The sequence below is a fragment of the Petromyzon marinus genome, chromosome 24 (genome assembly GCF_048934315.1).
Source record: "Petromyzon marinus isolate PM22_M1 ecotype Great Lakes invasive population chromosome 24, UKy_Petmar_22M1.pri1.0, whole genome shotgun sequence".
Classification (NCBI taxonomy): Eukaryota; Metazoa; Chordata; class Hyperoartia; order Petromyzontiformes; family Petromyzontidae; genus Petromyzon; species Petromyzon marinus.
This window is the reverse complement of record NC_133690.1, coordinates 2042576-2055155: the sequence shown is the minus strand read 5'-3', so window position 1 is coordinate 2055155 and position 12580 is coordinate 2042576. Positions and strand designations below refer to the sequence as shown.

The following is a 12580-nucleotide window of genomic DNA, read 5'->3' as shown; positions in this document are numbered from 1 at the left end:
TAACCAATGTGTTCAGGTCAACCACTCCAATATGCAGATCCCTAACAATGCATGCTGATCACCACTGCAAGGATATTAAATAATGATTCTTCCATTGTTATTGTGTTATTTGATCTCACCAAAACCCTATGCAGTCTCATGCAAAAGAAAAATATAATGTGCAAGTTTTATGATCAGTATTGACTGCACTATATAATGGCACAGCAGCATAATTATTTCTAAGGTTGCATTCAGTTATTTATTTATTTCATCAATGCAAACCAAGGAAAACAGAAACAGGATACATGGTGTTAGCACAATTAGTATAAACGAATGGATCTGGAGGAACCCCGAGTTATCATCTAAGATGGGAAAGAGAACCAGAGGGAAGGCAAATTAAAAAAAAAATGAGCAGAGAGAGAAAAGGAGGAAGAAGAGAGAGTGAACACTTGGGTCTTTAAGAAGAGTGGAGTTAACACCTGCTCAAGGTCGCACAATCTAGGGGATAGAAAAATTATAGTGACCATCTAGGCATTGAATGTCAAAAGCAAGATCAGGAACACTACCTTCTGAACAATGAGACATCCACAGAAGGGGTCCCAATTTCACTCCTCGCCTCCCACCTCATCCACAAGCCCTAATAACTGCATGTAATAGCTTACACAACGTATAACCTGCCTATGCAAAGTAAAAACACAAAGACACCTCGAGCAAGAATTGTAAAATATTGGAAACAACTGAATATATATTAAATAACAGCTACTTTATTGTCACGTCTGACCGGATAGTCGGATATCAGTGATTTCAAATCGCATTTTACGATTTTGGGTAGAATTAAGTTTTCCTCATGTATGTAAAATTGCACAAATCAAACCCACATAGAGTGAGGTAAACATGTACTCTTCAATCGCCATACTGCAGGTTAAAACGCTTATCTTTCCACTTAGTTGCTTGAACTGCTCCACTTTGGAATACCGTCCCATTAGCCTACAACACAGTCTGGATTAAAAGCATGATCATGAAGTTCGCAAGGATCATCCCCCATTTCAAAACTCGTTGCTTGCTTTGGATGATGCTGAGTAATTGGCAGGTACATGTCCCTTTTGGTCACAATGCCAGTTCACCCCAGTCCCTCAACAATGGACTGCAACAAGGATAAATGCTCAGAAATGCTCACTAATGTCTTCATGAGTGTGTCACCAAGAAAGTTACACAAATTTGCATACGTAGATGACTTTGCCCTGGTAAAAAAGCAGCCACCTTGAATGACATCAATTCCACCTTGAACGGGCACCTAAACACCATGGAGGGATATTTCTGGAAATGGAGGCTCAAACCAAACCTGCACAAATCAACAGTCACTACCTTTCATCTTGTGAACAGAAATGCTAAGCGCACCCTGAAAATGTCTTTTTTGGCAAAACTGTATACCATTACCAAATTCTGAACTATCTCGGAATGAAGTTGCACCACAGGATAACCTTTTATGGCCAACTGAAAAAGGTAGCCGGTAAAAAGAAGACAAAGGTCAACCTGGTCCAGAAATTGTCAAGCACAAGCTGGGGAGCATCGGCATCAGTGTTTCATATATCAGTGATGATGCTTGTGTACTCCTTAGCAGTATACGGTACACCGGTATGAACCAGAAACAGCCAGGCTTGACTTGTTGATGTCCATCTGAATACTGGAACCCCCAAGATGGCCACAACACCCTGACATTTTCCATGTTTTTGCACATTGCTTACCGATCCATTCCCTGTGATGCTGCAACTCTCAGGGAAAAGTGGAGATAATCATGGAAAAAGTACGTCTCCCCTTCCAATAGGATCTCAATAACGTCCCTTACTACCGCTTCAAGTTATGCAAGCATTTGGACCCATGCGCCTAACCTTCAGAAATGCAATTTCAACCCTGATAATGCTAGGAAAACTGAATGGAGTTCACAATAAGACAAACAAATACCTCATGAAAGACCTGATGCAGAAATTCCCTGGTTTTAATCTTCCATGAAGCATATGGGATACCCAGAACCACAGCCATACCAGCTATGGCAGATGCGGTTACTTGATACACAAATGTAAAACTAAAACTTCTCCAGTGTGCGACTATGGTCACCCAGAACAGACCATGGAATGTATAACGGACTTAGTGCCCGATTCACAAATAAGGAGGAGGCATCATAGTCAAACATTCTACTACTCCTGATGCAATTATCTGGGTCAACCACCTTTATGTAGAATTAGTTGTTGCTCTATATCTATATCAGCCATACAAAGAAGAAGACTAGATTTATCTTTGTCTCAATTAAATATTCCAAGACATTGATTGTGTATCATCTGCCTACCAGACTGTCCTCGAGGAAGGCGAGTAGAGTGTAGGCCGTCAGGCTGATGTGGCTGGCAGAGCCGCCCTGCAGCTCCCTGTGAATCACGTAGCCATGCTCCGTGAACTGACCAGATGGTGCTAAAGAGTTCAGCAGAAAGTTGCGAGCAGTGTCGATCACATTGCTGTCCACAGGGATATAACTCCGTGCCTGCAGGAAAGTCCTCAGCACGAACGCTGTCAGCCTAGGGATTTGGAAAGAGAGCGCAGGACACATGCAGACAGCTGTGAAAACTACTGCACAACTGTGAAAATGAGCTTTACAGCTCATCGGGTTCCTCCAGTATAAATGAAGTCTTATTCTGAGAAAAAGACAACATTAAAAAAATTCCACTTGGGACAATAGCCCAAGAAAACACATCATACCCTCAGAGGGAAGTCAGTATTTGAACTCATCCCATATTTTAAGTTTAAGTTTTTGAGTTTATTTTTTTTTTTATAAGTCTAATCCCATTTAGCTAGTTGCCTGGCTGTTTTCTAAGGCAGATCCGTGGTGCGTGAACACAGTAACAACAAAGCAAAAACAAATACATCAATATTGCAGAGAACGCCTACAGGGTTCTTCGGGAATATTGCACAACTAATAAACAAAAACTTTAATGAAAGCATAAAATACTGAATATTTTGAAAACTTCATTTAATTTAACCAAAGTTTAGAATGAAAAATTAACTAAAACTGAAACACCACTGTATTAGTTGAGGTTTCATAGCTGTAGGCCATTACCATGTACTGCCCTGTTGATCAGAGTTTCCAAATGCACTGAAGGAGCCATCACTTCTCCTGTACATGAGCTCTCGTTCATAGCCTGAAAAAACACAACGGCATCCTTAGCTTGTTACTACAAACTATAAATACAGTCACGGAATATAATTGCCGTGTTAAACTCAATGTTGGAAACCAACACGAAGACATCACACAATGTAGCATCTTTCTGTTAAATAGTACTTTATGTTAATTGCATAGCCCCCATTTTAATATACCAAGGGAAATGAAAACTAGGTAACAATAGGATAAAAATGTGTACTTTCTCATTATGCTAAACATACCTTCCTCAATTTATGCAAATCGGATGTACATTATATGCGAGTGTTTCTTTAGGGCATCAGGAGAAACAGGTCAGTACAAATGTAGAGGAGTAGTGTGAGCAACCATGAGAGGGCATACAGAGGGAGGTGCGAGCGAGTTGACAGCGGAGGATGACGTCATGTCACGGGTGCTGTAAAGGGGTACCTTTGGGAACAAAGGCGGGTCCGAGTTAGGGGGAGGAGCCGCCCAAGGGGTATTTAAGGGGGACCCTGTAACGAGGGAATGGTCGTTGTGGGAGCCCGGGGTAAGGATCGGCGGCAGAAGGTCTCTCTCGCTCGTCGCCGGACGGTGTTGGCTGAACCCCCGTCCGGGGCAGACGAGTGGGAGAGCCAAGGGGATAGCCGAGAGTAGGGCTTCAAGTATTAAATGAGGATTGGCTAAGAGAGAGTGGGTTCTTCTCTCCTCGTTGCCGGGCGGTGTTGGATGAGCCCCCGCCCCGGCCCGAGTGAGAGAGCCCAAGGGATAGCCGAGGGTAGGACGACATAGTCTTCGGGGGTCTATGGTAAGGACCAAGAATAGAGAGCACCTACCCCTGGTGTGAGCTTGAGAGCTGAATATAATAGTGTTTAATAAATGGCAACAGCCCATATAGTAAATTCCGTCTCCGCATGGTTCTACTACACAACACAAACATGAACCTATGACATATGCAACACAAATAGGAGTCATATTCATCATGACCTATGTTTTATCCACTGCTGGATGAAAGCCTCCCCATACCATCACCATCCCGCATTGTCCCATGATGGTACCATCCATCTCACTCCTGCCCATGCCCTGTTCTCATTGCCCCACCTCTGTGGCGATCTCGCGCGTGTGTTCTCTACTCGATAATCTCCCTTCAAGAGACATAAACCCAAGGCTCCTGAGAAAAGAGGTGAGCTCTTTCCTGGCTTCTTTTCCTGGAAGTGTTTATTTTTCTGCTCTTAACCTGTGTGACACTTTTACAATTGGTTCTTGATTTCTCCATTATGAAGAAGAACCATTGTCCAAACGGTTGCCTATATTTGTTTATTTTTATGGGAGTGTTTTTGCTTAATGAGATTTTGTAATTTGAAGAATTAGAGAATGATTAGCCTCCTATCATATATATCAATAGTTTACGAAGGTTATAGACAACCAAACAATATACAATCTATACAATATTTGTGCTGACGAACCACTGCCTAGACAGCATCAATGAAAACTTGAATTCTTCAAATTAGTTTTGTCTCATTTGTTCAATAGTCCAATAATTGAGGCATAATCCTAAATTGAGGTATTTTATTTAAATAAACATTTAATTAGATCACTGATTCTGATTTTTTGATGTCGACGGCTATTCTATCTGGTTTTGGTTAGTGAGTTTTCCTTTTGTCATACAACAAACGATAGTGGTTACTCTTCAAGGGTGAAAATAAATCACAGAAAAGCTTCCGAGCCAGGATGGCACCGCTTCGAAAAACTTCCAACAGCTACACAACTGAAACTCAACTGAAACAAAATTACCAAGGGTATGAAAATGCATTGTCACCGAAGATCTCGCCGCTGGCACATAGAATGATTGGTGAACCTGAATGTTTTAAATCACCTTCGAACGGGATTCAGCAGTTCACAAGTCAATGTGCGGAAGTGGGGATACTGGAATGAAGAGCAACAGAATATCTACTACACAACAGCCCACGGATAACAATTCAAACATGTTACATTACCAGAATTCATGTAATTCAAGGATTTAGCAGCGATATCTGGCGTTGTCTGGCGGGACACGTCCAGATACATCCGGATGTAGATTCCTGGTGCAAAGTTGATCATGTTCTGCTCCCCGCAGCCATACGGCATCTGAATGAGCTGGTCCAGCCCAGTGAGGGAGGGTCCAATGATGTCTCCTGCACGTATCACACAAGAAAATGCTAAGGCCACTGTTTAAAGCCACAGTCACGCTTTAGTACTCTACAAATAACTTGTTCATCCATAAACCATCTGAGTATTCCTGGGAATTGTTATTGGAGCTCATTACCTGGTGTAGTGATTGGTGGAGCACTGAGCAGTAGCTACTAAATACTTGTGGAAGCCATTGACTTACTTGTGGCTGGCTCATCTGCACCTAATTAGTATAAATCCACCTATCTAGTTGATGTTTTGCATGTAATCACACTTTATTATTGAGACGTGGTCATATGCTGCTACCAGATGGCTCAATTTTCATTATGTGCTTGCGAACAGCAAATAATAGAATTTAAAAAGTTAATGCATACATATTCCACTTATAGTTCTTTAATACATGGCAAAGCTATTTCCCATTATTTATCCAACTACATATCTATGACCATAACAATGATAATACTCAGATAAATCTTGTAGTCAGCCCTGATGTAGAATCATATATAAGCAAAAACACCAACAATCGCAATCTGTATATATCTGTGAGAACAAATCGGCATGGTGCCCAATGGACATGTACCGTAGATGTAAAGAACGGCTGAACTGCTTCCTTGTACGATGTTGGGTGGAAAGTTGAACACAAATGATCTTGTGAAATTTGTATTATCATAAAGGCTGAGGAGGGCACTCTCCGAGTACGTTTGTGGGAAGCCTGGATACTGCATGATGGGAAAAACACGACACAAGATTACACCACTTGTCAGACATTGAGACGGAAAATTCGTCAACATGGCCTTAAATAGATAAAATGTTTCATTCAGGCAACAGCCAGATTGCAGACTTCACTTTACACCATAGGACCTGATGATAATACACTAGAATCTGATGCGCAGTTTTAAACAGGCAGATTAATATTTACCGAATAATATACATTAAGTACGAGACAAACCATTAAATTTTCACAATGTATTACGAAGTAAACTAGTTTATGTTCAAATTATAAAATATTGCTGGCACCTTGCATTGTTGGAATATTTGTTCTTGTGTGTACAAGGCACAATCCTCCGAGAAATACTGTACATTCGTGTGCCCAATCACCATATCGATACAATAAATGTAAGTGTCTTACATTCCTGAGGTAGAGAAGTCTGATACAATGAATGTGAGGTACACCCATGAAACTAACATTTCTGACAGAAGATGTTGCATGAAACTATCATCGAGGCATTTAGCCATTTCTCCAATGTAGTGGAGTACACTTATTGTGCATCACAAATGGTGCTTCGGTTGTATTTTCGGATTGGTTAATGTGAACATACATGTGTTGAAAATTATCTGATTGGATGGGAAGATCCCTCGTATGCTATTATTTCTAGTGTTTCTTATTAAGTTGTGAAATAGCAGGTCCCTGATATTTGTATTTTTAGAAATAAATAAAACAAGGGCAGTGATCCGATCTCGGAACCCAGTAAGAGGTTTGCAGGTTGCTGAGGATATATGCGAGATCTTGCGGGAGGGGAAACCCCTCATCTCAGATAACATGGAGCAAGGTAGAGTTGACCTTAATGGGGCTACCGTGCCTCGGATATTGGAGGAAGTCGGTGCTCTCTGTGAGTGGCTGGCTAATGTGCCACCTGTTGAGGAAGTGTGTAGGGAAATACAGAACCTAAGGCCAGATAAAGTGCTGGGCAGCGCTTACCTCCCAAGAGAACGGTTGAGGGTGAGTGGCAATTGTGTGCAGATTTAATCACAGCTAACTGGACCATAAGACTGGTACCACAGATTGGAACGATGTCGACCCTCTTTTAAGAAGGGGGGCCATAATAATTCTAACAACTCCCTTCTTGGTGTGACTGCTCAATGTAACTTTCATTCTTATTATTTGGTTACTGTTTTATATACATGGTTGCTTATCAAATTTCAACAATCATGATTTGTTTATGAAGTATTCACAGAAATTCTGAAAATTATTACTAAATGGATGGACTGAACTATGAAACGAAGTGGAATGAGCCATTATTCCCTTTCAGTGCTCCCTTCACAAGCCATCCCTTCATGGCATGATTGACACAACCCAATTCTCAACCACAGCAGACAGCACGTGGCCCCATTGCAGCTGTATCTGAGAATATGCACGCACACTAGCACACACTTACCTTGACCAATGTGTATCCCACCACTGTGTAATCCACGTTTTGGTAGGAGACAACTACAGCGAAGGAAACTTTGCCGTCAACATTCAGAGAAACAGGGAAGAAGGCAGTGGCAGAATTCTGACTGGACACATTCAAGCTTCGTTCATTGGGGGAGAGACCGTTGCTTTGGAACAGAATCGTGAAGTTTTCATTCTCCATCAGTTTTGCAACGACCTAGAAATCAATAGGTAAATGTTGATGGAATGAATAACGTCAGAATCAGATTAAAATTATTCTCACAATAAAATATCATCATTATTAAAAACAATAAAAGAAAACCGGAAGCCCTGTAATTGCTTGTGCACACCACTGCTGGCAGAAACACCTCCTCTGGAGAGAGGGCTTTCGGGCCCCTCCAGAGAGCACAGTTGATCATCGATTATCCGGTTTCCAACATTATCTGGCTGTCCCAGGGCCGATCCGGCGAAACCGGCAAAACCGCTCTGAAGGCCGTAGCCAGTCTGGTGATCGGCACCATGTGCATGACAAAAAAGTAGCTATGCTTGATTTCAGTGTGAAATATTATATTCAGTTAATTATACACTACATATAACTCGAAAAAATGAAAATACTGCATGTATATACTGTACATCACCCCATGCAAAGTTTTCGAGATTGGAGTGGTAAGTACGGTACAGTAAATACAGTAACATTGTACAGGGTATTTATTTGTGTCTATTTGTATGTCTATGCCAATGTCACACAACACATACATTTAAAACACTAAAAAACATAACAACACGTAAAAACATGTCATTCATGAATGTGAAAAAATTGATATTTTAAATAATGATGTGATTATCCGGAGTTTATTTTCATCCGGCTCCCCCTCCCCCCCGAAGCCACCGGATAATTGATGTACTACATTTGGTCTCTTCCATGCTGACCAATGTTTGGAAGAGGCATAAGTATCGAAACGTTATTTATATACTATACATTTATCATTATTTTAAATGATAATTCAATATGTTGAGTGCCAAGGTTTGTGAAACTTCAAATGTGTTAATTGATCTTAAAGGTGCCTCATTGTTACCTGAGCTGTCTGTGTCTGCTTGTTGAAGACAGTTGCCTCCACAATGAACTCTTCTCCAAGAAAGGTAACGCTGGGTACATTTATGGTGACTTGCAATGGTGAGGTCACTTCAAACTGACAACAATAAACATAAATTTGTATTTAAAACTTTCGTGACTGCAGGAATTCATATTCTTTGGTTCTTTCGGTAAAGTCACGTAGATGGAAAATATTAAAAGCAAAAATAATTAAAAGTAGTGTTTTTTTAATAAAAAACAAAAATTTCGATTTAAAGCTTTCGTGATTGCAGGGATTCATCTTCTTGGTTCTTTCGGTAAAGTCACGTAGAATGAAGCGCTGTCGTCCCGACAGTTCTGTTCCTTCACCTGAAGAAGGCTACTTGTGTTGTGGCCGAAACGTCGTGAGAATTTTATTTTATTGTTTCATTTTTATTACTTTGTTTCCATTCTACGTGACTTTACCGAAAGAACCAAGAAGAAAAACCAAAAACTCACGACGTTTCGATCGCAACACAAGCGGTCGTCATCAGATGGAGAGAAAAGGGGGGCAAGCCTCTAACTGCAACTGTTTATAAAGGCTTGAAATGGGTGCAGCCCAAGTGTCAGAAGGAATGGGGGGATAAGTGTTGCTGGGCAGCATGAATGAACGAGCCAAAGCTGTGAGTGGGCGGGGCACAAGAGCCGTGGAGCCAGCCCTGAGCGGCGAGCGGCGCCGTCCAAGTGTGTCAGCAGCATGGGCGGAGCAGGAAATGCAGGAGAAGACAAAGGGGGAGAGAGAGGGGGCAGAGATAGGGGGAGAGAGGGGGGTAGAGATAAGGGGAGAGAGAGGGTTAGAGATGGGGAGCATTGCGCCTCACTCCACACATCCACACTGCTGACGGTGGAGGTTGACAATAAATTATTAACGAAGTCATGACCCAACGTGGTTGTTGACATCTTTCCAATGATTGTCGCGTTCATAACCGTCTTCTCATTTGACATTGTGTCTACATATGTGGATGGCTTCATGAACAAAGCTTTGTTGATAGCCAGTAGGCTTTCAAAGTACCGTAGTTTTTGAGAAATCAATTTCGTGTAAGCCAGCCGCATTAAAATAATGATCAGCTACAGCAGAAGTATTGGTCCTACCATGTTTCAAACATGGTAGGACCAATACCGTGTTTCAAACACGGTAGGACCAATACTTCTGTCGTAGCTGATCATTATTTTAATGCGGCTGGCTTACACGAAATTTATTTCTCTAAAACTATGGTACTTTGCAAGCCTGCTGGCTATCAACAAAGATTAGTTTATGAAGCCATCCATATATATAGACACATACACAATTTCAACCGAGAAGACGGTTATAAACTCAGCAATCATTGGAAAGATGTCACCAACCACTTTGGGTCATGACTTGATTTGCAATTTCTTGTCAACCTCCACCGTCAGCATTGTGGATGTGTGGAGCGAGGTGCAATACCCCCCCCCCCATCTCTACCCCCCTCTCTCCCCATATCTCTCCCCCCTATCTCACTTCCTATCTCTACCCCTTCTCTCTCCCCCCATCTCTACCGCCCTTCTCTCTCCACCTATCCCTACCCCCCCTCTCTTTCCCGCACATATCTCTACCCCCTCTCTCTCCCCCTATCACTACCCCCTCTCCGCACATATCTCTCCCCCCTCTCTCTCTCCCCTATCTCTGCCCCCTGTCTCTGCCCCCTCTCTTCCCCTCCCCCTATCTCTGCCCCCTCTCTCTCCCCCTGCCTCTCCCCTCTCTCTCCAGCTATCTCTGCCCCTTCTCTCTCCCCGTCTCTGCACTCTCTCTCTCTCTCTTCCCCTATCTCTGCCCCTTCTCTCTCCCCCGACCTCTGCCCCCTTCTCTCTCCCCCTTTGTCTTCTCCTGCATTAGACTTACCTGCTCCGCCCACGCTGCTGACACACTTGGACTGCGCCGCTCGCCGCTCAGGGCTGGCTCCACGGCTCTTGTGCCCCGCCCACTCACAGCTTTGGCTCGTCCATTCATGCTGCCTTGCAGCACTTATCCCCCCATTCCTTCTGACATTTGGGCTGCACCCATTTCAAGCCTTTATAAACAGTTGCAGTTAGAGGCTTGCCCCCATTTTCTCTCTGCCTGATGACGACCGCTTGTGTTGCGATCGAAACGTCGTGAGTTTTAGGTTTTTATTAAATTTAGTGATTGTATTATTTTTATTGTTTTATTATTTTCTATCTACGTGACTTAACCGAAAGAACCGAAGAATATCAATAACCATACCTAAGAGGTTTTTTTTGGGTTAGATTGCGTAAATATATAAATGTGTCGTTAAAACCCGCCACCGCCCGACACAACCAACCGGTAAGGGTTGTCACGTAAACAGAACGTGGCCAATTTGTCACTAGTACAGCACACCGGTGTGTTGGAGAGCTCAGCCACAACATTTACAATCTGAGTACGACGTTTCACCAGTAATTTCAACTAGCTTCATTAGGCGACAGCCAGATTTGGCTGACAGCTAGATTTGGCTGTCACCTGTTAATCCTAAAAAAGCAAAGTAAATTCTAACCCCCCCCCACATGAGCCCATTGAATACAACGTCCAAATTCACTTCAGGGTGGGATTTTTGTGGCGGAAATTTTGAATGAAATTCATGGCCAAGGTGCGGGAGAAAAAATGATGGAAAGGTCACAGAATAACGTGGGGCAGTGGCTGTCCCATCTACCCACTCCACGTACGACAAGTTAAAGTGTGTTACATTACAGAATCGTATGGGATGGCGACAAGGAGGAGGTCTTTATCCAGCAGTAAATTAGTCAGGCTGCTGATGATGATAAAAACAACTAAATGTCATGAGGGAAGAGGTTTGAGAAAATAACGCATACGTACCGGAGTGCTGGTATAATCCACCGATAATCCACTTGTATTTGATATGGAAAAGGCAACGGCAATCCAGTGGGAGTTGATTTCAGGGGCAGTGGCTGTGAATGTGATTGTCTTGTCTGGCCTTTAAGAGACGTGCAAACCAATACTTTCATTAAAAAATGTATTTGTACTTAAGCAAACGTTTATAAACCAAATATTTAAGGAAACAATAAAAAATGTTGAGAGACGTATTTAATACGCCAAACATACAATCATGTGGCCCCATTTGAATGATCGCTTCAGATTCACCCAGATTTTGTTCCAATACAATAGACACTGCTACTTGGGCCTAAAGAGTTGGTGAAAATATAAGCAATGCCCTAACTTCGTTTAAACTCAGTACATGCATTCTGGGGTGCGATACACACAAATAATACTTACCCTAGGACACCATTCTGCCAAAACCAGGTATCCAGAAGTCCATCATTGAGTAAGCGATTTTCCAATTTCCTTGATTTTCCATTATTTACAGGTGGTTTATCTAAGAATGGGGTGCAGATGAGGAAATGTGTGGTTATACAGAACTCATCTAACCGACGCCCTAGAACATGCAGCTTCTATCTGTGAAATCAAGAGTATGTGAAAACGTCTGTTCTCTACATCACATTATCCAGGATAATCTGAATTTTTTTCCATCCTCAATTGCAAAATTGCTTCCTGTTATCCACAAACTTTTTACATGTGTCGTGACTGACTCAGAGACATTAAGAGTTGGAGGCACTCTGTTTATTAACACGGCCTGACAGTAACACTTAGTAACAACAGTTCCCAGTCAGGACAGCTGGTAGACTGCCTGACTGGCAATGCCGAGATGGTGAAGACGGACATGACGGTGTAGACTCCAGCAGCACAACGGGATCCCATTCCACACGACAGCCCCGAGGTCTCCTCCCAGGGCCCCTCTTAAACCGCCCCCGGCCACACCCCCTTCTGGAACCTACTAGCGGGTTCTCGGTGTGCCCCTTCCGTGACCCTTCCCTAGATCCCTCTCTGGTCTATCACCTGGCCTGCTGCCAGTCAAGGCCGCTGTAAGCTGCAGATCCCCTTCCCTGCCAGCAGCCAGCGCTATGTGACCGATTCTATGTCACTACACATGTAAGTGTAGTCCGCCGGCAAAGTAATTGTATTCCAGCAATACCT

General features: G+C 42.7%; 1 protein-coding gene across 1 annotated transcript in view; it reads right to left on the bottom strand.

Annotated features, from left to right (window-relative positions):
- Positions 1 to 11915, bottom strand: part of LOC116945476 (uncharacterized) — a 43545-nt gene extending 31630 nt beyond the window's left edge. The window contains exons 1-8 of the mRNA XM_032959800.2: positions 11822 to 11915; positions 11405 to 11522; positions 8540 to 8653; positions 7468 to 7680; positions 5892 to 6030; positions 5140 to 5316; positions 3086 to 3167; positions 2324 to 2546 (exon numbers count right to left, since the gene is read on the bottom strand). Coding sequence (XP_032815691.2) covers positions 2324 to 2546; positions 3086 to 3167; positions 5140 to 5316; positions 5892 to 6030; positions 7468 to 7665 — 819 coding nt within the window. The 5' untranslated portion in view covers positions 7666 to 7680; positions 8540 to 8653; positions 11405 to 11522; positions 11822 to 11915. The remainder of the gene's footprint in view (positions 1 to 2323; positions 2547 to 3085; positions 3168 to 5139; positions 5317 to 5891; positions 6031 to 7467; positions 7681 to 8539; positions 8654 to 11404; positions 11523 to 11821) is intronic.
- Positions 11916 to 12580: the final 665 nt, after the last annotated feature.